This window comes from Rhinopithecus bieti, unplaced genomic scaffold, assembly GCF_001698545.2.
Source record: "Rhinopithecus bieti isolate Rb0 unplaced genomic scaffold, ASM169854v2 scaffold_73682, whole genome shotgun sequence".
Classification (NCBI taxonomy): Eukaryota; Metazoa; Chordata; class Mammalia; order Primates; family Cercopithecidae; genus Rhinopithecus; species Rhinopithecus bieti.
Genome location: NW_016829166.1, coordinates 62,280 through 89,368, shown reverse-complemented (window position 1 = coordinate 89,368; position 27,089 = coordinate 62,280). Strand labels below are relative to the sequence as shown.

At 42.1% G+C, this 27,089-nt stretch overlaps 1 protein-coding gene across 2 annotated transcripts in view; it reads left to right on the top strand.

Moving 5' to 3' along the window:
• LAMA1 (laminin subunit alpha 1) overlaps nt 1-27,089 on the top strand; it is a 175,128-nt gene that overhangs the window by 109,760 nt on the left and 38,279 nt on the right. For both annotated transcript variants that reach the window (XM_017864698.1, XM_017864699.1), the window contains exons 29-41: nt 1,009-1,146; nt 5,850-5,971; nt 8,190-8,276; nt 8,542-8,735; nt 10,071-10,213; nt 12,497-12,586; nt 14,185-14,296; nt 15,217-15,376; nt 21,593-21,803; nt 22,281-22,397; nt 22,524-22,687; nt 24,940-25,075; nt 25,583-25,676. In XM_017864698.1, the coding sequence (XP_017720187.1) occupies nt 1,009-1,146; nt 5,850-5,971; nt 8,190-8,276; nt 8,542-8,735; nt 10,071-10,213; nt 12,497-12,586; nt 14,185-14,296; nt 15,217-15,376; nt 21,593-21,803; nt 22,281-22,397; nt 22,524-22,687; nt 24,940-25,075; nt 25,583-25,676 (1,768 nt within the window). The remainder of the gene's footprint in view (nt 1-1,008; nt 1,147-5,849; nt 5,972-8,189; nt 8,277-8,541; nt 8,736-10,070; nt 10,214-12,496; nt 12,587-14,184; nt 14,297-15,216; nt 15,377-21,592; nt 21,804-22,280; nt 22,398-22,523; nt 22,688-24,939; nt 25,076-25,582; nt 25,677-27,089) is intronic.

Sequence of the window (27,089 nt, the reverse complement as noted above, 5' to 3'; positions counted from 1 at the left end):
TAAGTACAGTTACCTCGTTGTACAACTGTCACTACTGTCATTCTCAGAGCTTTTTATCATCCCAAATGCAAACTCTGTACTCATTAAACACAAGCTCCCCATTTCCTCTCTCTGCAGTCCCCCACAACCACCACTCTTCTTTTGGCCTCTGTGTATTTGACCACTGTAGGGCCCACTTCTATAATATATGTAATACATGGCACCTGCCTGTAATCCCAGCTACTCAGGAGGGTGAGACAAGAGAATCACTTGAACCCGGGAGGCAGAGGCTGCAGTGAGCCAAGATCGAGCCATTGCACTCCAGCCTCAGTGACAGAGAGAGACTCCGTCTCGAAAATAAATAAACAAAATAAGTGGAGTAATACAGAATTTGTCTTTTTGTGAATGGCTTGTTTCACTTAGCATAATGTCCTCAAGACTCATTCATGTTGTAGCATGTGTCAGAATTTCCCTCCTTTTTAAGGCTGAATAATATTCCATTGTATATACATGCCACATTTTGCTTATTCATTAATCTGTCAATGAATAAGCTTGGGTGGCTTCCCCGTCTTGGCTATTGTGAATAATGCTGCTATGAGCATAGGGGTTCAAATATCTCTTTGAGATTCTGCTTTCGTTTCTTTTGGATGTGTACCCAAAAGTCGACTTGCAGAATCACATGGTACTTGAATTTTCCATCTTTGGAGAGATGGAAATGGTATAGCTGCTGGTTTTTACTGTACCATTTTACATTCTCACCAGCAGTATACGGGGTTCCAGTTTCTCACCAACACTTGTTAGTTTCTGTTTTTTGCTTTTTGTGGTTTTTTTTGATAGTTGATACCCTGACAGGTGTGAGGTAGTGTCACCTTGTGTGTTTTCATTTGCATTTCTCTGATGATAGAGATGTTGAACTTCTTTTCATATACCTGTTGGCCATTTGTATGTCTCCTTTGGAGAAATGTCTATTCAAGTCCTTCACTCACTATTTAATCAGACTTTTTTGTCCTCCCTTTTGCATCCCCTCAGGACTGTGCTCCTGGGTACCACAGAGGGAAGCTCCCAGCAGGGAGTGGCAGGGGACCGCGCCCTCTGGTTGCTCCTTGTGTGCCCTGCAGTTGCAACAACCATAGTGACACCTGTGACCCCGACACCGGGAAGTGTCTGGTATGCTGGTTTGTGGGGGTGTTTGCCTGAGTTTAGAAGTAAAGTGGATGCTGAGTGTCAGATTTCTGGTCAAAGTCATAGCTGTGCCTTAGTTTAGTGAGAGGTTAGCTAAATGTAAAATATAAATGTATTTCTTTAAGAAAGGAATAGCTTAGTGGTTCTGACCTTATCAGTGGAAATTCTTTTATAAATTTTACTTTCTTGATGAATTTATCTGTGGGCATCAATTTGGGAATTACAGTCATGCACCAAATAATGACATTTCCATCAACAGTAGATCACATACAGGACAGTGATCTGATAAGACTATAACACTGTATTTTTACTGTACCTTTTCTATGTTAGACATAGTTAGATGCACAAATATTGACTGTTGTGTTGCAGTTGCCTACCATATGGCCTAGGCGTGTAGTAGGCTGTGCCATCTAGGTTTGTGTAAGTGCACTCTATGATGTTCACATAATGACGGAATCAGCTAGGGATGCGTTTCTCAGGAAGTATCCCCATCTTTAAGTGACGCATGACTGTAGTTGCATGCTTTGTTTTTAATTGCAGTACTGGTTGCCGTAGTCAAAATAGATGAGATATATGATGAAGTTTGGGGACTCACGTGGGAATTTTAAAATAAGTTAATGCCAGTGTTGAAAATGTATTTCTCTGTGTAAAATATTGCCCTCTCCTTGCATTTTTTAAAAAATGCATATTCTCTAGGGGATGATAACAGCACATTATTCACATGTTAGTGTGTGTTTGCTTCTCAGCCACTTTCTCCTAGGCCAAGACTGGTCTCGGGGGCTGGGCGTGGTGGCTCACGCCTGTAATCCCAGCACTTTGGAAGGCCGAGGCAGGCAGATCATGAGGTCAGGAGGTCGAGACCATGCTGGCTAACATGGTGAAACCCCATCTCTACTGAAAATACAAAAAATTAGCTGGGCGTGGTGGCGGTGCCTGTAATCCCAGCTACTCGGGAGGCTGAGGCAGGAGATCGCGCCACTGCACTCCAGCCTGGGCGACAGATTGAGACTCCGTCTCAAAACAGACAGACAAACAAACAAACAAACAAACAAACAAAAAGATTGGTCTTAGGGACACATGGAGAACTCTGACCACTGTCAATGACTAAGCGACCCAGACAGGAGCCTCGCAGCCCTGACTGAAGACAAACTCCTGTGCCTGTGATTTAGCTTAAGCCAGTGAGGCAGATAACAAAATGATCTGATACTTGTTTCCTGCTCCTGAAGGCTCATGCTTTACCATAACTCAGGTGGAAGCATTGATTACTGGTAGAAATTGTTCCAAGATTAACTTGCCTTGGGTAAAATAACGCATTGAAGGGAAATGCGCTGCCCACCAAGGACACACCCGAAGCCTTGGAGATCCTGGGTGTGGCCCAATCACAAGGAAACACTGGAGCCAAAACAGAGGAGTTAGGACTGCGGGCTCCCGACCTGCCTCCCACCACATTTTGATTCTGGTTTTCCCCCTTTTTACAGATCTGTATTCTGTGTTTGTCCCTAGGGACTTCTTCATTCATGGTCACCACTTATTGACAATTCCTGTCACTGAAACGCACTATAAACAAAAACTGGTGTCTGGGCTTAGAGGGTGGGATTTCAGGGTTGCAGTGGTCCTTCTATTCTTGTCAGAGTCACTTCAGATCTTTTTTTTTTTTTTTTTTTTTTTGAGATGGAGGCTCGCTCTGTCACCCAGGCTGGAAAGCAATGGCGTAATCTGCTCACTGCAACATCTATCTGCCTCCTGGCTTTAAGCGATTCTCCTGCCTCAGCCTCCTGAGTAGCTGGGATTATAGGCGCCTGCCACCATGCCCAGCTAATTTTTGTATTTTTAGTAGAGACAGCGTTTCACCATGTTGGCCAGGCTGGTTTCGAACTCCTGACCTCAAATGATCCGCCTACCTTGGCCTCCCAAAGTGCTGGGATTACAGGCATGAGCCACCACCCCTGGCTATCCCTTCAGATATGAAGTCTGAACTGTAACAGCCATGCCAGGCAGTCATTTAGTGTACATTTTACACACCTGCAACAATGGGGAGCTCACTCCCAGAACAGCTGAGCTCATCTTTGGGCAGCTCTGATTCTTCCTGAAGCCGGTGCCCCTGGACCATGCATCTGTTGGTGCATCTGTTGGTGGTGGGATCTTAACAAATACCTTGCGAAACTACTTGATCAAATCCCTCTTTCCCGTGTCCGAAGGCCCTGAGTCTTCAACCTTCCAAGTCACACACCCTCACATGGAGGCCAGATGGAGTGGTCATGGGTCCATTCACCAGTCTGGGGTGTGCATGTCACTGTCTGTCTTTGGTATCCTGCCCTGAGCCTAATGCCTTTGCTCCCGGAGTCGATGGGAGCATCTCTCCTTGACTCAAGGTGCTGTGTCTCCACAGCACAGCCTGGACAGGGTAGTCATGTCCGCCCTGTCACTGCTGCCTCACAGCGTTGACTAGACACAAGACCCTTGCACTCTTCTCACCAATATAGCGCCTCCGTCCCTTCTTCCTTGCTCTTTGAGCCCAGGACCTTCCCTTCCGTCCTCAGTGTTTCAGATCCTTTTGTGGTTTAGTGCAGTTCATTTCCCTTCAACATAATCTCCTAAGCACTCCCTCTGTATTTATTGTACAGGTAGATATAAAGACCGTTTGGGATCTGATTTTGTCATTAGTATATAGGATGTTCAGGTCACTGGGCGTTTGGTGTTACCATAAAAATGATTGACCGGGGCCGGGCGTGGTGGCTCACACCTGTAATACCAGCACTTTGGGAGGCTCAGGCAGGCGGATCACCTGAGACCGGGAGTTTGAGACCAGCATGATCAACATGGAGAAACCTCGTCTCTACTGAAAATACAAAATTAGCTGGGCGTGGTGGCGCATGCCTCTAATCCCAGCTACTTGGGAGGCTGAGGCAAAAAAATCGCTTGAGCCCAGCTATTCGGGAGGCAGAGGTTGTGGTGAGCTGATACCATACCATTGCACTCCAGCCTGGGCAACAAGAGTGAAACTCTATGTCAAAAAAAAAAAAAGTGATTGATTGGAAGTATGACTTGGAAGGGGCTGGGGAGACAGAGGACAAGGGCAGTCGGTAGCTTGGGAGCTTTTCTTCCTGGTTACCCACTCCCTACCACTGCCTTCTGGGAGATACGACTGAACCTTTTTACATCAGTGAAAAATTGGCGGGCATTCTCTGTGCATTTCCCATAGCAACGAGTTCAGCCCACGCTTTAGTTCTCATCAGGAGGTCCGTATTTCCTGGCCACTCTTGGGGCAGCTTGTCTTTGCTTCTCTAGGGAGCCCAGAGTCCGTCGTGTGTCAGGGGGAGCTGGTGTTAGCTGTGGAAAACCTGAAAATCTTCAATTCTCTCTCATCGTCTAATATTTATTCCTTGTCAAGTTTAGGCCATGCCATTAACACATGTCTTTAACACATTTACTTTTCAAGAGAGAGATTACAAATTTTACTTCTAAAGAGAGATCACTTTGAGAGGTCAGGTAGATCCCAGTAAAATTTGTCCTCATCACGGAAAAAAATAGGAATAGAACTTTAAAATGAAAAATACTAGAATTTTAAAAACATTTAAATGAACTTAAAATAGTCTTTTTTTAACATGTAAAAATATGTCTTTCTGTATCACCTCTCACTGCCGAGGATAAAAGTATGAGTCAGCCTGGGAGTTTGCTCAGGGGTTCCTCAGCGATCCTGGTTTTTCTACTCAGCTGCATCAGACATGGAATCTTGTGGCCAGGGACTGAGTAAATACAGATGAATTGAGCAAATGCCAATTTCAAATTGGAATCAGATGGCAAGAACTGCTTGTTCTTTTAGCTTTAAAAATGTGTACCCTTTTTAATAGAAAGACCGTAGGTCCAAAGGATGATATAAAGGTTAACTGGAAATGCCACATGGGGTGGCCCGTGCCTATTGTCCCAGCTACTTAGGAGGCCGAGGCAGGAGGATCACCTGAGGCCAGGAGTTTGTGACCAGCCTGGGCAACATGGCAATCCCCTATCTGTACAAAAAACTTAAAAATTAAGCAAACGTGGTGACATGTGCCTATGATCCCAGCTACTCAAGAGGCTGAGGCAGGAGGATCACTTGAACTTGAGCCCTGGAGGTCAAAGCTGCAGTGAGCTATGATTGCACCACTGCACTCCAGCCTGGGCAACACAGGGAGACCTCATCTCTTAAAAAAAAAAAAAAAAAAAAAAAAAAGACCTGAAAGTTAGCTGGTGATTGCAGTGATCGATCAGTGGCGCTCTAAAACCATGAGTTTTCTTCCCTCATTCTCTATTTCCTAAATCGTCTATCCATTCTTCAGTTCCTTGCACGTGGTTGTCGAACCCTGACTATGTGCAAAACTGGTGCTTCAGATTGTTTTTTGGGCCACTAAATACTTTAAAACTGTGTTTTAAGGTTCTGCAAACTGCTTTTAGGGCTCCTATGTCTATTTTCCTTGAGAAGAATATACTAGTAATTTCTTGGCTTTATTGGATGAATGCAGCCTTATGATGAATGAAAGCCCCAGAGCTGGAAATGTTTTCAGGATTTTAAGAATATGGAGGGAAATGCTCCCCTTATGTTTTTAAAAGCTCGCTGATATAAAACGTGGCAGTGCTTAGCTATTGCCAGATAAGAATGATTTCTAACAATCTCCCATTTTTTCCCTCTTCCTTTAAATGTGGGCTCCCAGAACTGCGGCGATAACACAGCAGGTGACCATTGCGATGTGTGTGCTTCTGGCTACTATGGGAAGGTGACTGGCTCAGCAAGTGACTGTGCTCTGTGTGTCTGTCCTCACAGCCCCCCTGCCAGGTGAGCCCCCACAGGTGTAGCTAGCATGCTGGGCTGCCCAGGGCTGCTTCCAGTTCAGCCTCAGTGGTCTGTGTTAATGAGTATTCTCCTTTGGTTGCAAAAGGTTGATTTTAAGAAAAAGTGTTCATTCTCAAAAGCATTGGAAGAGAATCTTTTCAAAAGCTAAGCATCTGTGTTGGTACTGGATGTTTGGATGCAACCAATTAAAGAAAGGACTTTTAGGTTTTGTTTTTTAAGACTCATTTTAGCCCACAGCATATGTATCCAATCTGCATGGAGATGAATTGTTATTAACTTTATTGATAATGATACAAAATAACCCAATTACCATCTAAGAGAATAGGATTAGAATTTATATAAGCTGGTTTATTCAGCACTAAGTGCTGAAATGCACATGGTGATACAATTGGGACTAGTTTCTATCTTGTACTCATGATGTTTGTACAGAATTATCTGAATGCAAAAGGGAACCAGAAATTTTAAGTGGGAATTAGAATATCAAAGAATCCTCTTTGGTTCAAATGAAAATTATAATTCATCAATAATATTTTATTATCTCTTAGAATAGTTGGCAAGGTATTGAACATATAAAGATCAAATGTTAATTTTTGGTATACTGCAGCAAAGTATTCCTTTTAATATTTGTCTGAATCTTCTGTTTTTTATTGCCTCCAAGTAAATGATGCCTGATGGTGAGTACCGAATGAGAGGCACTGTGTACACTTCCCTTGCAAGCTATGAAGCATCCTAAAATGTGTTGTTACTAGTGCTTATTTTTTATATTAAATCTATATATGTGAATTTTGACTTGTCAATTGCATTTCTGTAGCCTATGCTATAGAAATACTTTCGTGTGTGTAAAGATGGATGTGTTTTAGCATTGCTTGTACTCATGAGGAATAGGGGAAACAAATATCTACTTACAGGGAATTGATTATATACATTGTGTCGCATTCCTAGAGTGAAATATTTTACAAACATGGAAAAAAGAATAAGGTATATCTGTAGGCACAGAATTAGAGAAATGGCCAGTTGAAGTATGTAATTGAATATGTAGTGTGATGCCATTTTGGAAAAAATTCATATCCACATGTCTATTCATACCCATGTTATAGGTGGCCATATGTGCCCAGAGAAGTATTGGGAAGGACATTCTACCCTACCACTCTGCACATTTCCGTACTGTTTGAATATTTTGCTTCTTCAATAATAAAAAGGTTATAAACATCCCCAGAGTCCACATAATAAATTAAAGTTGTGCTATCAGGAAGAGATTGTGAGGATGTGAACATTCATGTGTGTTTGGAATCTGAGATGCCCTAAAACACATGCTTTATTTTCTACGTATTTTGTTTCCACTGAAGTCTATCCCTTTACTATTTTAAGGAGGAAAAAGAGTCAGAAGTGGTATGGGGCTGATAACTGATACTGGAAACTTCATCTTGCTAACCAAAAGAAACCAGACTTGGCTCTCACCGGTTTTGTTTTTTATTGTCTCCAGTCGTTTGCATGCACCCAGCTCAGCCTCTAGATGGCGCATTGGTAATTTAAAACGTGAAGGCAGAGGGTAGAGGATGTTGAGAAAAAGGAGTAAAACAAAAGCAGAAATCCATGAATGAGGAGATCAAATCCCAGTCGATAATTACACTTTGAGAGGCTCTGTCATTTTGCTTCTGGTAGCCTACCACATAACTCCCTGCCTGCATTTAGCTTCATCGATTCTCCAGTTCCACCCTACTTCCTTGCCTTTGCTTCCCTGGCTTGCCTTCCTCACCTTACATTACAGTCAATAAAGTTCTTTTCGTCAGCGTGTGTTCAGCCATCTTCCCCCTGCGGGTTTTCATGCTTGCTCATAGTTGTTTCAACTCTCTTACCACCTTATCACTTGGTAAGCAAAGACGCTTTTTCCTTGGGACACTCTCTTGTTGGGTGGCTAATTAGTGATAATCCCTAAGGTCAGTCTTCTTCCACCTAACATTCACATGATTGCCCCTGGACAGGGTCTTATGAATGTCTTTCGGATACAAGATGTGCATGCACTTATTGATTACATTTATTTCCTTCCTTTTGCCCAGTAGATTGTAAGCTCTAAAAAGCTGTGTGTGATCACGTAACTTTTGAGACCAGTATAGTGTATCCTAAGAGTAATGAGTAAGTACTTGAAGGAAAGATGGAAATTGTATATCTGAAAATTCAAGAAGAAATTCTTTTCCTCCAGTTTTAGTCCCACTTGTGTCTTGGAAGGTGACCACGATTTCCGTTGTGATGCCTGTCTCCTGGGCTATGAAGGACAACATTGTGAAAGGTACATGGGTGGATTGTCATGTGGAAATCCCTGGGTACTCTGTTTCTTTTATAAGGTGTTGGGCGTATTTACTATAGTGATCTGGGAGCCATTATCAATTTGCATGTGCTTGATTGAAATAAGACCTCATTACTGTTCCAAAACAAGTTTTCCCAAGGTGAATGGATCTGTGCTTTGCATTTCATTTGGTGGAAATGATTACTGTCGTGAGTTAGAAGCTGGTATTGACCATCCTGTCTGTACGTATGTTCCTTCCTTTCTGTAGGTGCTCCTTGGGCTATTATGGGAACCCTCAAACACTAGGTGGCAGTTGCCAGAAGTGTGACTGCAACCCTCACGGCTCTGTCCATGGCGACTGTGACCGCACATCTGGGCAGTGTGTTTGCAGGCTGGGGGCCTCGGGGCTCCGGTGCGATGAGTGTGAACCGAGGCACATTCTGATGGAAACAGATTGTGTTTGTGAGTATTTCTCCTCTAAATGTGTAAAGATGGTTTTTCCTCCCAAATGTGTTGGGAAAGAAGCAGTGGTGGCACACTAAAGTGTCCGCAGGATACCAATATCCTGTTTCATTTTCATTTTGTTATTTTCTAAGCATAGATCACTATTGTATCTGCTGAACTGAACCTTTCATCATGTGTTTTCCAGCTGAGGCGGGAGGTTCTAAGATACCAGTTTATTCCTCTGGCACTCAGAGCAGCACAGTGATCTCAACTTTCTCGTTTAGTGGCATTAATATTTCCTTTAGTGGAACCAGGAGTGATTTAGTGCGGGAGAGGAAACAGCTTTGTGGGGTTGTCATTTGTGCTACCCCAATTTCATGAGAGCTTCTGCTCTTGGCTATCATGGATTTTTTTTTTTTTTTTTTTTAATGGAGTCTTGCTCTGTCCCCCAGGCTGGAGTGCAGTAGCGCAATCTCGGCTCACTGCAACCTCCGCCTCCTGGACTCAAGTGATTCCTCTGCCTCAGCCTCCTGAGTAGCTGGGATCACGGTTATCCACCACCTTGCCTGGCTAATTTTTGTATTTTTAGTAGAGACAGAGTTTCACTACGTTGGCCAGGCTGGTCTTGAACTCCTGACCTCAGGCAGTCTGCCCGCCTCAGCCTCCCAAAGTGCTGGGATTACAGGCGTGAACCACCACGCCCGGCCTATCATGGACTTTTGTAAACTGTTTTTCCAGTTCTGATTTATTTTACCAGCAAGTGCATGACATAGTCATCTTGGGATGTCTTCTCAGGGGTTAATGGGGAAGATAAGGAGGCCTGTTAGGATCATGGCATTGGAGGTCTTTTTTGCTTTGACTTTTGTGTTGATTATAGGCACAAACACCCCCACTATCCTGTCCAGTGTCCTTCACTTGTACTTGCGAAAGATGCATTTGCAAACTGTCTGGGGAGGTGACAAGCAGGTTGTGGAAGGGAATGCTGGGATTCAGTGCCGTGGGTCCTACTTAAGGATGAGCCAGGCAGCATAATGATGGGGGCAGAAGAACGAAATGTGTGTCAGAGCTGGGCGCCACTCTCGGCCTCAGCTGTTTCTTTCTGTGTGACCTCAGGGAAGTTACGTATCTGATCTGAGTCTTGGCATCATCACTGAATAGGGGCCTAGCACTTACTGCCGTGCCACCCATGGCACCGTCGGAGTGAGAATGAGATCAGATATGGTACACCGGGTCTTGGAGTGTACTCTGACCACATACGTCATTTTCACAAAACAGCTTATGCAACCCCGTGAAAAAACGGGCAGACCACACCGCATTCACTTTAACTCTCCTTTTTAAAAATTTGTCTTGTAGCCTGTGATGATGAATGTGTAGGTGTGCTGCTGAATGACTTGGATGAGACTGGTGATGCCATTCTTTCTCTGAACCTCACTGGCATTATCCCTGTCCCATATGGAATTTTGTCAAAGCTGGAAAATACAACTAAATATCTCCAGGTAGGTACTGGAAATACGGAGATGAACAGACACTTGTATCATTGAGGGATATAGTCAGTGGAATGGTGGGAGTCATTGCATGTGTCCTCCCAGCAGTGTGAAAGCCCAACTTCCATTGGCCCTGCGGGCAGGTTTCTAGTCTTTCCTTGACTGTGACCAGTGACAGGCACGTACTTACTTATCTCACATGCTAGCTTGTTTCACAGTTGGCAGCTTTCATTGTTTCAGTGCTCCCTGGAGGACTCCTTATTAATGTTGCCGTCTATGGCCCTTGTTCTGCCTTTTGGGATAAGACCAAATCCACTTGCTCTTCTGTAAGACAACTTTGGGTATTTGAAAATAGCTGCCCTATTAGAAAAGCAGAAAATAGACCAGGCACAGTGACTCACACCTGTAATCCCAGCATCCCAGCACTTTGGGAGGCTAAAGCAGGCAGATCACGAGATCAAGAGATCGAGACCATCCTGGCCAACATGGTGAAACCCCGTCTCTACTAAAAATACAAAAATTGGCTGGGCACAGTGGCGTGTGCCTGTAATCCCAGCTACTTGGGAGGCTGAGGCAGGAGAATTGCTTGAACCTGGGAGATGGAGGTTGCAATGAGCCGAGATTGCACCACTACACTCCAGCCTGGTGATAGAGCGAGACTCCGTCTCAAAAAAAAAAAAAAAAAAAGAAAGAAAAAGAAAAAGAAAAGCAGAAAATAAATCTGAACAGTATCTTCTTTAAAGTTGCCTCATGCTGAAGATGAACCATTTTCTTTAAGTATATTGTTATTCACTTCACTAGAGTTGCAGGGCACAGAATCTCTCCTCCCTGGAAGACTACATTAAATGTCTGGCAGTAAATCATAGTTTTATGTTTTCACCAACAGGGCCTAGGTCAAAAAAGGATGAAGAGTTAAGAAATTAACTTAGTAGACCGTGTCCTACTATAGCACTTATTTATTTTTATTATTTTATTTATTTATTTTTTTTTTTGAGACAGGGTCTCCCTCGGTCACCCAGGTTGGCATGCAGTGGCGCAGTCATGGTCCACTGCAGCCTTAACCTCCATAGCTCAAGGGATCCTCCTGCCTTAGCCTCCCAAGTAGCCGAGACCACAGGTACATACCACCATGCCAAGCTAGTTTTTTAAATTTTATTTTTAATAGAGATGAGCTCTCGCTGTGTTGTCTAGGCTAGTCTTGAACTCCTAAGCTCAAGAGATCCTCCCACCTTGATGTCTCAAATTTCTGGGATTACCGACATGAGTCACTGCCCCGACCCACTTTTAATTCTAATTGGAAAACAATGTGATTCTTAAATTTTGCTTTATATATGCATTAGAATTTGACATAATCTATGCAGTGTGCCAGGTAGCAATAAAAGGGATGGCCATTACTAAATGCCTTTTCTTAGATAAGAGCTTTCCTCAAACTTAATACTTCCTTAGGGGTGTGTGTGTGTTTATGTGTGTGTTGGGATGGGGCTGGTTCTTGGATCCATCTTGATTTGCAGTGGTCTTTTAGGGACCGCTAAGAGATATTTTTATGTTATACTTTCCTCAAATGTCACAAAGTGTTTTGAAAATGAGAGCTTTTAAATCTATCAAAAAAAGAATATTTAAATGTTTTTTCCAATCACTACATATACAATCAGTATATTAATCTGCCAGTATGGGTCCCAGGGATATAACAATTTTATATATATCAAATAAGACAAATATTTGATTTAAATTTAATTCATTTTGAATGATTTGCTCTAAATAAACCATTGTCCATTTTCTTTAAATAACTTTTTGTGTTTATGTAAAGTATTCATTGAGTTTTAAGGTTTAAACAAAATCATACAAGAAATTAGAAGGATGTTGGCATAAATTAAGCACTTTATTTTTCTTTATTTTTAGTATTTATAAATCTTTCTTTATTGAATTCTTTTGTAGTTTAGCCTGAAGGCGTTTTTTTCCTTAAGTGTTGCAATTATAATTAAATTTGTGTGACTCTGCTATTGAGATAAAGCCATAATTTTATCTGAGAATTGCAGCAGTATCAGATTCTGCTTATCACACCAGATTTTAAATTTATATCTATTTAAAAAATATAATGCAAAGGATGGCAGTATGGAATCATGTCGCTGTAATCGAAACCTAAGTAAATGTGATCCTTTTTTTTTTTTTAATGACAGTTCCAAGGAAAGAAGAATTTCTTTCTGTGAACAAAAAGGAAATAACAAGTGCTTCTTAGTTAAGAATCAGAACATTTTACTGCGAAGCATTGTAATTTATTTCCTCCATTCTTCCTAGGAATCTTTATTAAGAGAAAATATGCAAAAGGACCTGGGAAGAATTAAGCTTGAAGGTGTTGCAGAAGAAACGGATAACCTGCAAAAGAAGGTAATTTCTTTCTATAATGAACCAACCTTCCTTCCGGTCCCTCCCATCAGCCCTCCTGAACAATTGCCTTGGGGCTGTCTGCAAGGTTCTGATTAGATCATGCCAGCCTCTTCCTCCCACGAGCTGTGCTCCAGTTACTTAATCATCAAATTGGTTTTGACCCTGCCAGTTTCTGTGGTTTACTGGGAAAAGGCTCCCGACTTAATGTCTGTTGTCATCTCTGCTGAGGACAGAGTTGGGCAGTCTCTTGGCTCTGACTTATTTCTCCTTTGAAACAAAGGGTGGGGCAGGGATGAAAAGATCGCTGAGGTTTCTTCCTTCTCCTAAATTCATTTAGTAACCAAACACGTGGTGAGCCCAAAAGCATGGACTGAACATCAGTAATGCTCTCTGAAACTTTCTGGGTGGAGCAGGGAGCGCACAGACCTCACGACGTGGTGTTTGTGCAACCTTCAGGCTTCAGGTTGAAGTGGTTCTGATTTTAGGGCCCTGAGTGGCAAGTGAACTTGTTTTTATGTCATCAGGGAATTATTTATTCTGTTTAACCTGTGACAGGAATGGCATTTAGTGACCTAAAAAAGAATCTCGCCCCCTGCAGATGGTGAGGAAGGATTACTGTCAAATTTACTATTTTTTCATTTATGAATTTTGTGTGTGCGTGTGTGTGTGTGTGTGTGTGTACTGTGATGCTGTATCTATACATATGGATGTCTAATCTCCATCAACTCATGCACACATACACAAACATCACCCTGGAAAGTATAGTTTGACTCCTGTTAATTGAGAATTAACGATGTTTTGGAAAGAGTTGAAGGGTTTAAGTTTGGGTTTAAGTACCTCATCAAGCAAACATTTGGTTGGAAATGATAAGCTGATTAAAATAAATTCTCTGTATCCATTAAAGAAGATTCTACTTGGTCTTTACTAGAACACACTTTTAGACCCAGTCTGAATTACTTTACATTCTTGGAAATTATAAACAACCTTTCCTTTTACAAATAGTAAAAATCCCAGTAAAAATAACAGCTGAGGACAGCTAAGTGTCAGCCTCCGGGCTGCTAACTTCCTGGCTCTCGTCTTGTGTAGTTCTCTTGGCAGCCCCGGGAGGTAAGCATTACTGTTTCCCAAGTGTTACAGACAATGCTTGGAGATGTCTGGGGCTATCCACAGCCTGGCAGAATCAGGTCTAAAATCAGCTTGACTGACTCCGTGTTAACTCCTAGAGACTAACATTTCATAGGCCACACAAATCAGTAAGGTTTACTTTCTATATTCTGTATATTTGGGTTTTAAAGTGAATCGAGGGCCTTCACAGTATAGACACTAGGAGAATCTATAGTTTAATACACAATTAGCCTGCTTTTAAAAATATACCCATCTTTTCTTACGCTGAGTGAGTTGTAGATTATTAACTACTGAGTCCATTTATAACCCCAAAATATGAACCTCAGCTTGCATGATAGTGCTCATCTTTACTCTATATTCTGGAATATATGTTGTTGCTGATAGGCGACAACCACGGAATACTAAAGTTTGCGTATTATTTAAAGTCAGACTCCTTAAAGTCAAACTAACCTGAGACTTTATTTTTCCACCAGCTCACTAGAATGTTAGCAAGTACCCAAAAGGTGAACAGGGCAACTGAGAGAATCTTCAAGGAGAGTCAAGACCTGGCCGTAGCCATTGAGAGGTTGCGGATGAACATCACAGGTAGTGTGGGCAGTGTCTAGTTTGAAGTGTCCGTCCTTGTCTAGTAAGAAGTCACTGCCGCTTTTTTAAACATACGACTAGATGTATATCTCTTGTATTGGGCTTTCTGGAACCAGAGGGACTGCAATAGTTTGGGGATCCTGAAATGTGTAAGCTTTAGTCTTTCACTGAGAGTTTTAGCTTTAAAAAATGCATATTTCTTTTTTAATTTTCTGCATTACACCTGAAACTTAGATCCTAATTCTCAAGCCCCGTTATGGTAAAGTTAGTACGGTAGCTCCCCATCCATCTGCCCAGAATAGGAGCTGACAGTATTTGGGACTTCGGTTTGGTACCAAGTATATCCATCATATTAGAATAATTTAATCATTTCTCAATTGGGTGTGCTGTGGCTTTTAGCATGCTATTTTCAGTTTTCCAGCTACCAGAAACATATGATCACTCTTCTTTTTGAATTATAGTGTAACGGCTTAAAAAGTACAGAATCCAATGCAAATTAGACTTTATCGGGCAAAATGTAAGGAAATTATTAGAACAAATTATGTTTAATAAAAAAAGTAGGATCAAGCATTGGTGGTTTATTTATGTAGTAAGTATTTATTGAGAACATTTATTTTTCATGTGCAGATGTCTCTGCCAGGTACAAGGAAATGGTGAGGTTGACACCATGTGCCTGCCTTTAGAGAGTTTATTGGTGCATGGAAAGACTTTGAAATAGGCCAGTAATCCCAAGTTCATGGCTGTTTAGTTAAGGGATGTACAGAGTACATTGGGATACACCAGGTGGCCTGGCCTGGCATGGAGGTCCAACTCAGCTCAGGTAAACAGAGCAGTCCTCAGCAGAGAAGTTTCTAAGTTTTTCACTTGCTACTAGCCACTTTTCAGAGGCTTATTAAATAATTGGTGAATTTTCTCCATAGAAATTATTGAAAAGACAACTTTAAATCAGACTTTGGATGAAGATTTCCTGCTACCCAATTCTACGCTTCAGAGCATGCAACAAAATGGGACATCTTTGCTGGAAATCATGCAGAGAAGAGACGTCACACAGTTGCACCAAAATGCCACCCTTGAACTCAAGTAAGTTCCCAATTACCGTTCACAATGCAACCAAGTGGAGAGAGAAACTTGCATGCTATCTCCAAAGGAGAAGGAGGCATCCTTGAAGAAAAGTGCTCACTGGGAATGGAATATCCTAAGAGAGGAGAAGGGGCCCTGTGGTCATAAATGAAGAGGTGGTTACTGACCCCTCCAAATATAGAAAGGTGTAATCTGTGCAGCCAGTATAATCTATCTTTGTGCTATCATGCAGTAGCTTCTGTCCTTTTCTGTGATTCTGGGATGTTTCCACCTAGCACAAACAGCAGAGTCTCATGGTACTGTAGACCAAGGATAAGGCAGTAAACTCTCATAGAAAAAAATCCATGGTGGCCACCAATACCATGAACTCCAAGACAGGTCAATGTTATGCCAGAATAATTGAGCTCAGTGCTATACAAAAGTACAGTTACATTGAAACCCATGATGTGAAGTGACACAGAGATCACAAAGCATTCTTACATACAGTCACAAGGAGTTTGGAGTTTCCTTTCCAGCTTTTATCTTGGCATTTCTATACAGGTATTACTTGGTATACTAGCACAAGCTGTCTCTCTGCCAGGTTGTAATGAATGTCTGAAGTGCTGTTGTAAATAGTTACACATGATACTTCATTAAAACTTTATTCTTGAATTTACTATCTAAACTATAATCAGATGAAATGATATAGTCCTGTGAGATATTTAAACTTTAATATTTTGCTATTTTAAATTATGTTGTGATGGACTTCTTATGCAAATGTTTATATAGTTTTCTATATTGAAATATCAAATATTTATTTATACTGTATATATCTTGTCTTTTTCTGTATTTCAGATTATTATCAGGGTAGATATTAAGAAGTAGAATTATTGGCTGGGCATGGTGGCTCACACCTGTAATCCCAGCACTTTGGGAGGCTGAGGCAGGTGGGTCATCTGAAGTCAGGAGTTCAAAACCAGCCTGGCCAACAAGGCCAAACCCCATCTCTACTAAAAATACAAAACTTAGCCTGGCATGGTGGTGGATGCCTGTAGTCCCAGCTACTCAGGAGGCTGAGGCAGGAGAATTGCTTGAACCCGGGAGGCGGAGCTTGCAGTGAGCTGAGATCGTGCCACTGCACTCCAGCCTGGGCAACAGAGCAAGACTCTGTCTCAAAAAAAAAAAAAAAGAAGAAGTGGAATTATTTAGTCAAAGAATTTGCATTTTGAGGATTCCTAACATGCGCTTCCAAATAATTTTTTAAAATATTTTTTAAAAACAGTGTGCATTGCCCCCAGCAGCACACTGGAGGGTTGGGTATGTGGCTTTTTTCATCGTAGAACATAATTTTGGACATTGTTGATTTGTTAGGTGAAAAACAAAAGGAGGTGTTTACAGGTGGAGTTTGGAGAGAGGACTAGTAATCTAATTACTAGAATAATAGGGCCTGGAAAGAGCTCTGAGAGAACTAGGATCTACAGGCCTTGGGGGGGAAATGAGAGGAGGGTGTGGTGCCAGGAGATGGGCGTGGGCAGCTGTCTGTGGAGCCCCTTCTCTGTGCCAGGAGAGTGCCGGCTGCTCTTCTCACACTGTGCTGTGTGATCATCTGTCTTTTCAGGTAGGGGAGAATCCAGTTGGGGAAACTGAGGCCCAGAGAATATAAGTAACTAGCCCTATGTTAAGCCTCCAGGACAATATGAAACCTGACCACAAACCTGAATCTGTTTGAGTCTCAACTCTATTATTTTCCCACCCAGAACAAAAGGAAGTACCATTTGAGACCCAGTCCATAAAAGATGGGTGGGTGGATTTTGGACAGTCAGAGACATCGAGGACCTTTCAGGGGTGGGGAAACGAGATCTCAGTCTAGCATCGGTGGAGAGCTGTTGAGCGAGGGAACACTGGAGCCAAAGAAGCTCAGCTGAAGTTTGCATCGAATTTGAGAGGCCATGGGCAGTGATCACAGAAGCCAAGTTGAACGTTAGTCCTGCAGCCCCGACTGCACACTGAGGCTTCAGCGGGGCTCCAACCAGGTCTTCCCAGGACCTGCCCACCCTGGAGGTGACGCCCCTGGGTTGGACTCTGCTCCCTAACCTTCCTCAGCCCCCGACACATCTGAGTTGGTGGGGAGCATGTGAAGGATGGAGATTCCCAGGCCCACCCTGCAGATCCTAGAGAATCATTTTGTGAGGCTGTCTCTTCCCGCCGTTCCCCATCTGAGATCAATGCATTCATTCATTCATTCAGCAAAGTGATCTGAACCCTGGCATTGTGCCAGGAGTTGGGGACATACAGGGGAACAATAGAGCCTTTTGCCCACTAGGAACTCCTGGTCCATTTGGGGAAAGTTTATTTTCTGAATATGCACTTTAAATACAATAAGAAAGTTTAAAATAGAGGTCAAATTTTCATCTATAGGATGATGTTACTATCTAAACCACAATCACATGAAATGATATAGTCCTCAATGACTTGAACAAGATTAACCACCAAAAACAAAACAAAACAAAACAAAAAAACCCCAGCACTCTTCATTAGCTTCTTCTAGCAAAATTGACAGAGGAAACTGGTGTTTCTCAAGCTATGTTCCTCTAGGACACTAGTGTCCCATGAACTCCTAGGGAGATTCCTTGAACAAATATTAACCTTCCTAGGATCTGCAAGGCGGGTCTGGGACTCTCCATCCTTAACAAGCTCCCCAGCAACTCAGATGTGTGGGTGGCTGAGGAAGGTTAGGGAGCGGAGCCCAGCCCTAGGGCGCCGCCTCTAGGGTGGGTGGTTCCTGGGAAGACCTGGTTGGAAAGCCTGAAAGGAGGGGGAGAGGCAGGGCCAGCCCCCACCTCCACCTGTTCCCCTCAGTGCCTCCTGACCCTCCCCTACTGGCGACGGCCTCTACGACCCCTTTCTCTGTCACTGCCGTTACGGTTTCACTTGGAATAAAGTTATTAATAAGATTGCTGATCTCTCTAATTTGTAAGTAAAAATATTACTAAAGAGACTTTTTTTTTTAAAAGTCAAGAGTTTAAAATGTATTCTCTGGCCTCCACTTTCCAATTTTCCATAGATAATCCCTATATATGTGCCATTTCAAATTACATGGATTATTTTAGGAATTATCTGCTTTTAAATGATAATTCTTAGAAAATTGGTGGTTCATGCTGAAGCATAGCAATCACATAGATGAGAAGTTTAGCACACAGATGGACTGCTTTTCCTGGTGTGTTGGGGGTCTCCAGGACTACCACCACATTCAGAGTTTCACCAGGACCCCCAGGATCCAGCATATAACTGTACTTACGGCTAAGATTTATTAAGGAGGTCCAGCCAGATGGGACAGAAGGACACAGCAGAGTCTGGAGGAACCCATGAAGTCCTCTCCCCACGTGGGATCCCAGAGAGCGCTCCTCCCCCAGCAAGAAAAATGCAGCAACATGTGTGTGATGTTTCTGCCCAGGGAAGCCTGTCAGAGATTCTGTGTCCAGGGATTTTGTTGGAGCTGTACTGGTAGGCACCCTCTGCCTAGCACTTAGCAAAACTCCACTCCCAGAAGGAAAGCAGGTGTTCAGCATAAAGCATGTTGCTTGCACAAACAGCCCAGATAGTGAGCTACTCTTAACAGTTAGGGATCTGTGGGAACACAGCCCACCTCACCAGCAGGCCTTTCAAAGGAGAGCGGACTCCAGCCTGCCGCGGTGACTCTTTACTACACACGTTGGATTATCGTTTGTAGCTGTTTTTCAGATGATTTCCATGCTGGTATCTCAGACCTATTAAAATATTTTTATTTATTTATTTATTTTTATAGTCTCCCAGGCTGGGGTAGAGTGGCGCGATCTCAGCTCACTGCAACTTCCGCCTCCCGGGTTCAAGCGATTCTCCCTCCTCAGCCTCCTGAGTAGCTGGGATTACAGGCGCCCGCCATCGTGCCCAGCTAATTGTTGTAATTTTGTATTTTTGTAGAGACAGGGTTTCACCATGTTGGCCAGGCTGGTCTTGGACTCCTGTCCTCGGGAGATCTGCCCGCCTCGGCCCTCCAAAGTGCTGGGATTACCGGCGTGAGCCACTGCGACCAACCAAAGATACTTCATTAAAGAAGCACATTCCATGACATAGTGTCTGCTAAGGAGAGACAAGTCCTGTACTGCCGGTCTTCTCAAAGCTTTTAGTACGCCCATCAGCAGCCCCGTGGAGGATCCAGCTATGCTTCTTTCACCCTGGAATATTTGTTCAAGGAATCTGCCTGGCAGTTCTTGGGACACTGGTGTTGTAGAGGAACATAGTTTGGGAAATACCAGTTTCCTCTGTTAATTTTGCTAGAAGAAGCTAATGAAGTGCTGAGTGGGTTTTTTTTCTGTTGCTTAATCTTGTTCAAGTTATTGAGGAGTATGTCATTCACATGATTGTAGTTTAGATAGTAGAGTCACCTTATAGATGAAAATTTGGGTTTCTATTTTGAACTTCATTTTTTTTCTTTTTGAGACAGGGTCTCACTCAGTCACCCAGGCTGGAGTGCAGTGGCATGATCTCAGCTCACTGCAACCTCCACCTTCCAGGCTGAAGCGATTTTCCTACCTCAGCCTCCTGAGTAGCTGGGACTACAGGCATGCGCCACCACACCTGGGCTAATTTATTTTAAATTTTCTTAGAGAGCTATCTTATTTAATAAAAGAATAACAGATTCATGATCAGACATTAGAAATATATTGGGTTTATTCGTGTTTTCTTATGTATGTGTTTTAGTTCTTGTTGCCTGCTCATAATGCAAAGTCTTTATTATCATTAAAATTGTAAGTATATCATTAAAAATTGTAAGTCCTGATGTTATTCTAATAATGTCAGAGTTCAAATTTATATCCTTGACAAATGTTTTTGGTCGTGTCTTAACCCAGTAATCTGACACCTGTGAAAGCTGAGGGCGTTTTACAAGGCATTTTCCATAGAATTTTTCCAAGTTCTCCTGACAAATTGAAATGAAGAGTTCATAGGCTACTCCCCACCACTGCAAGGATTTGTAGCATGAAATTTTATTATTCTATGCAGCTACAAATTCAAAATTGATTTAAATAAGCAATTTGATGACATATTTATAAAGGCATAGGAAAAAAATCGTTTGATATTCTAAAGCTTGTGTTTATCCATGGTACAAATCATATCTTTTTGTCACTTTGAGTTTGAAAGCTTTTATGAAATCTGCTTCTTCTTAACTAGCTGCAGAAAATCCTTTTACCATATATATAAATTGGTAAATTCACTGAATAGCCTTCTTTCAATTTCTTGCTGTATTATATATAATGAAAGATGGCAGTTCTCATCAACACAGAATGTTGTCCCAATTTCCTGAATCCAGATTCATGGAGATGATCTTTTTTAATTCCATTACTAAAATGTATTAGAAAGTTTAAGTGTTCAGATTCTCACAAAGCCCACTGGACCCCAGTTTACCAGGAAATTTGGGGAGGAGGGGTTTAATGACCTTCATCATTTATAAAATCATCAGAGCTGATAAAAGAAGTAAAGCTTTGGGCCAGGCACGTGACTCACGCCTGTAATCCCAGCACTTCGGGAGCCGAGGCGGGCGGATCACCTGAGGTCAGGAGTTTGAGACCAACCTGGCCAACATGGTGAAACCCAAACCCCTGTCTACTAAAAAATACAAAAATTAGCTGGGTGTGATGGCAGGCACCTTAACCCCAGCTACTTGGGAGGCAGAGGCCGGAGAATCGTTTGAGCCCGGGAGGCAGAAGTTGCAGTGAGTTGAGATCAAGCTATTGCACTGAAACCTAGGGGACAAGAGCGAGACTTCTCTCAAAAAAAAAAGAAGTAAAGCTTTGAAAGCTTCAAGGCTTGGGCCTGCTCATGGTCATCCTAACCAGCGTAACCTGAAATACACCTGAGATGAAAGGTCACTGTGCCTGTGCATTTCAATAAACTATATGGGAACATGGAAGGTCACTGTGCACTTGTATAAGTACCGTTTACTTCCTGGCATGAATAAATGTATCTGTGAGATGCACCACTTAAAAAAAAAAAGACAATTTGTTAAGGATAAATTATAAACCTGCCATACCAGTAGCTATCTTAGAAAAATTGTTTCCGTTCTTAAGAAGTTATGATGTATCACTTACAATTTCAAAAAGAGACTAGGCATAAATATGTAAAAATTTTTCCCACTATTATTTCAGAGATAGGAGTTTTGTTGTTCATTTACTTACTATGTGAACCATTCATATTTATCAGGGCTGCTGAAGATTTATTGTCACAAATTCAGGAAAATTACCAAAAGCCGCTGGAAGAATTGGAGGTATTGAAAGAAGCAGCAAGCCACCTCCTTTCAAAGCACAACAGTGAACTAAAGGCAGCTGAGGTGCTTGTGAGGGAAGCCGAGGCAAAGACCGAGGAAAGCAACCACCTGCTGTTCATGGTCAATGCTAACCTGAGAGAATTCAGTGTGAGTCTCACTCTCTCTCTCCTCATTTATAACGGGTAACAAAATACTCCAACGTAAGCAATTAAAAGTGAGCCCTGGCCTGGCCAGGTGGCTCACACCCGTAATCCCAGCACTTTGGGAGGCCGAGGCAAGCAGATCATGAGGTCAAGAGATGGAGACCATCCTGGCCAACATGGTGAAACCCCGTCTCTACTAAAAATACAAAAATTAGCTGGGCGTGGTTGTGCGCGCCCGTAATCCCAGCTACTCTGGAGGCTGAGGCAGGAGAATCACTTGAACTCGGGAGGCAGAGGTTGTAGTGAGTTGAGATTGCACCACCGCACTCCAGCCTGGCAACAGAATGAGGCTCCATCTCACAAAATAAAATAAAATAAAAGTGAGTCCCGTGCACTAACTTCTGCACATAGCATTAGGCACCAAAGGTCAGAAGCAGAGTTGCTCTTATGAAGCATCCTTAAAATGCCATTTCTGCTGCAGGATAAAAAGCTACATGTTCAAGAAGAACAAAATCTGACCTCAGAGCTCATTGCCCAAGGAAGAGGACTGATAGATACTGCTGCTGCACAAACAGACGCTGTACAAGATGCTCTAGAGGTAAGTTACCACTTAGCATGGCCACAATACAGTTTTTAAAGAATCTTCACACATCTTGTCTATATGCACATATATCTGTTATTAAATAGATGTGCATATATTTACAATATTAATTTCTCCATGTAGCACTTAGAGCATCACCAGGATACGCTACTTTTATGGTCTGCCAAAGTCAGGCACCACGTAGATGACCTGGTCATGCACATGTCCCAAAGGAACGCACTTGACCTGGTCTACAGAGCTGAGGACCATGCCGCTGAGTTCCAGAGACTAGCAGATGTTCTGGACAGGTAGGAACATGCCTTGTGGGATTCAAGAGTTTGCAATCTATTGATTAGAGAAAACAAAAGTGGACGTTTTTTTCACAGTGATGGGTCACTCTTCCTTTGTGTAAAAATGAGCACTCCTGTTTTATTTACCTGGCAAGTTGGATTCCTTCGTGTCTGCTAGCATAGTTTACCGTTGGCCTATATATCTGATGGAAAAATGCAAGTAATGGGGCCTGACTTAAAACACATAGTATGCGGCCGGGTGCGGTGGCTCACGCTTGTAATCCCAGCATTTTGGGAGGCCGAGGCGGGCAGATCACGAGATCAGGAGATCGAGACCATCCTGGCTAACACGGTGAAACCTGTCTCTACTAAAAATACAAAAAATTAGCCGGGCGTGGTGGCAGGCGCCTGTCGTCCCAGCTACTCTGGAGGCTGAGGCAGGAGAATGGCGTGAACCCAGGAGCCGAGATTGCGCCACTGCACTCCAACCTGGGCGACAGAGCGAGACTCCGTCTCAAAAAAAAAAAAGATATTATGCTACAGTTTCAAGCCATCAGGTCTTTATTAAGCACCTACTGAGTGCTCAGGGCTTTGTTAGGTTGCAGGTGGGACAGAATGAGGTTATTAATTTCTTTACAGATCCAGCCTTTTTGGAGTTTATTATTTGGGTGGAGGATGTAGCTGTCCACTCTCTACCTATAGAAGTGTTGAGAGTCTCTTTTCCAATCCCTGAGAGATACCACCTCCAATTATTTTCTACTGCCTGAAAGTCTGCCATTGTAATACAATTACTTTAACTTATTTTTTTTGATATTTAAAAAATGTGTACTCAACTTGCTAAAAATGCCTTTAACTGAGAAGCACAATTTTAGCCAGCCGTTTCAAACTTGTCTGCACACTGGAATCTTCTGGGGAGCTTCTTAAGACACCAATGCCTTTGTTCCTTAGCTGCCTTCCCCGCAAAGGTTGTGACTTAATGGAACTGGGATGTAGCCTGGGTTTTGTGATTTTTTTTAAAACCTAAGGTGATTCTAATGTGCAGCAAATGTGGGACCTGAAGTTTTAGGTGTTACCAGTGATTTACACAACACTGTGAGTTAATTGGTAAATTTCTTTCTTTAAAATTTGCTATGCATTATGGGTGACAAGGCTGACCACACTGGGAAGATGTATGTTCTTGTGTGTGCATGTTCTGTGGAAAGGGAAAGATGCGTATCTCCTTATTTGAAAAATGCTGACATAAAAGATTAGTTCACACAACAAAAGCAATTAAAAATGATATGATAGAATATTGCATAAATTATGTACTGAATTGAGTACTACTTCCTAATATGTCTTAGGGATCAGTAGTGGAAAATGGCATTAGATACTAGCTTCTCTCTTCTCATGAGTTTTCATTATTTCCCCCAAAGAGAAGAACATTTTCTGACTCCGTACCTAGCTAAAACAAAATCTTTATTACTTTGCATGACTAGTAGAAGCAATTTGTTGTGATAACACGAAGTTGAATGACTATATTTTATTTATAAATCATAGAATTTTGCCAGTCCAATAGTAACAAGCAATAACTGCTAATATTTGGTCTGGGAATTGCCCGACTCAATAACCTTGGAAAGAAAATGAAGTGAGTTACTCAGCAGGCAAAGATGTGCCCATTGCCAGACTATATTTTCAAGATCGAGAGCACTGGATGACCTTGTGCCATGACCAGTTACCAACTTCCTAAGTGATGTGCCCACTTGTTAGAATGATGTTGAGCTGATTGAAATATTGCTGATCTTCCTCCAGAATTTCTAGTGAATTTTGTAAAATTGTCATGCCATTTGAGGGATAAGATTCAGCGGCCTCAGGTATGCTTAGGAACACTTCTTGGAGGTTAACAAGTGTGTTGCAGGGAGTTTATAACCAATGCAAACATGCAACGGCACCCCAGACATGCACAGGGGGTTGGAACAGAGATTGAGGAATGCTGAAGGCAGCTTGTGGAAAGTGATGAATGGTTGTCTAAGGGAAACAGCAATAGCCTCTTCTTGGGTATTGATTAAATAGCAGTTCTGAGTGTTATTATGACAAAGTGGCTATGGCTTCTCAAGGATTGCTTTTGAAGTTACATGGGAACCCACAGGTTGTTATTTTTTATGGATGATACTCTTCTAAGGGGGAAGAAGATAGGAGGCTTTCAAGACTAGTAGGCATTTATGATTTTTGTGAGTGAATCGGCAAGTTTGATTTAGCTTATCATAACGTATCTAAATATGCTGCTTTGATAGTGGCCTTGAAAATGTCAGAAATGTGTCCCTGAATGCCACCAGTGCAGCCTATGTCCATTACAACATCCAGAACCTGATCGAAGAATCGGAGGAACTGGCCAAAGATGCTCACAGGACTGTGACTGAGATGAGCCTGGTAGGAAATGCTGTGGGCTTCTTTTTCTGGGCTCTGTGGGAGATTGTTCTGTACCCGGTTTGAACAGAGATTCAGTGGCCTCTATTTCTGCCTATTAACATTCTTTTCTGGTGGAATCTGTTTCTGGCTACTGTCATCATGTGATATGTGCTTTAATTTTTTAAGATCATAAATACTTCTTTATACAGACTGGAAACCAGCATAGAGATGAGAACAATCTCACATTTCCTTGAGCTAAAATGATAATGCTACTTGATACCTACTGGAAACATTTTTCTTTAACCATGGTGAAAATCTTTATTGAATGGCTGGTTTCCTTCCTTATCTACTTAAAAATGTCTTTGTGTTCTCCTGCTTCAGCCATTTGAAATTGTCCCTACCTGGTACCTGACTGATTTTCTTGCTGGGAATGTGGCTGGGGGCTACTCTGATGGAGTCACTTCCTCCATCCCCAGCAGGACTCCATCTGCCCTGCTCTCACCATGCTTAAGCGGTTCTGTTTTCCAGCTCTCAGAATCCCTTGTTTCTAATGGGAAAGCGGCCGTGCAGCGCAGCTCCAGATTTCTAAATGAAGGCAACAACCTCAGCAGGAAGCTTCCAGGTCAGCGTGTGGCTCGGACGGTGTAGACAGGCAGAGTGAGCGTGAGCATCTCGCTGAGCAACCTCTAAGAATGTTCTCTTTGCATGCAGCAACTTGAAGCTTAGCATTTCTATGTCCTATTTATATTCCAATTTCCTATCATATAAACTTTCCTGTCATATAAACTTCCTATCACATAAACTTCATATAATTTGGCATTTTTGTTCTAGTGGTATCTGTTTCTTTATTGTGCAGTCATCTCTATCTTTAACCTGTCCTTAATCCTCCACTCATCACCTTAGCTTGGAGCCTTCACTGTTCTTCCTAGTGTCTGTTGGGTTATCTTTGATTGTGTGCGCGCCTTTATTTTTCCTTGAGGAGGTATATTATGCTTGATATTTGTTTTACCTTTCTCATGGGACTAATATCATGTTAGACTCATGGTAGGTTCTCGTTTAATAATTATTACATTAAATCATAATTGATTTAGCCATTTTTCAAAAAGTATCTATGCAGTTAATTTGTCCTAAAGTTTCAAGAAAGAATGACTTGGCATGTGTAAGAGCAATCCATCCAATAAACATAAACCAAAATGGCATCCGGATCTGTTATGTAAGAGAAACTATGTAGGCATACTTTTTAAATAACAAATAACATGCTTTCCATCTTAATATATTCTAATAGATCAAAAATACCAAGATTTCTGGAGGAGTAAATAGTGGGCCATATTCACAGCTCATTTCCTTTACAGGTGACTTACTTCCAAGTCTAACACTGGATCCTTCCACAACTGTCTGAACCAAAGGCTTGGATATGTGCATAACTCTTTTTTCTCATTGAGTGACACAATTTAAAATTTATGTTGTCATCTCACAGTATTGAAAATGCATAATGTGTTGATGGGCTGTAATTTCAGTCTGTACAACTAGAGGTACTTCATAGGTAGTGAAATTGGGAGCTTGCTGGCAATTAAAATTTTACGTTTTCACCATGTGCTGAAAATCAAAATGTGATTGTATGTTACGAACAGAAATTTTAAAAGTAAAAGCTGTGATCAAACTTGAGAAAGAGGTTGAGTTGAGATCCAGTTGGGTGGCCAGAAGGGAATAGAAGGGGATGGAGGATTGGCCAGAGATGCAGGTGGGAGACTATGAGGAAGACTCCCAGGTAGGAGCCCACCTTAGGGGTTTGACAACCCAGAGGAGAAAGGTGACCAAGATTCAGATGGGGATAGAAAGTTAGTGCATCTGATTAAGACTGAGTGACTTAAACACAGCTCTTGGTCCTTGAGCTCTAGTAAAATTGGACATGAAATTTAAGTAGAAATATTAGTGAGAAAGTCAACAAGCGAAGTAGAGAAAATGATCGAGCAAGCTAGAAACACATTCTTAATTTTAATTTTTTTTTTTTTTTTTTTTTTTTTTTTTTTGAGAC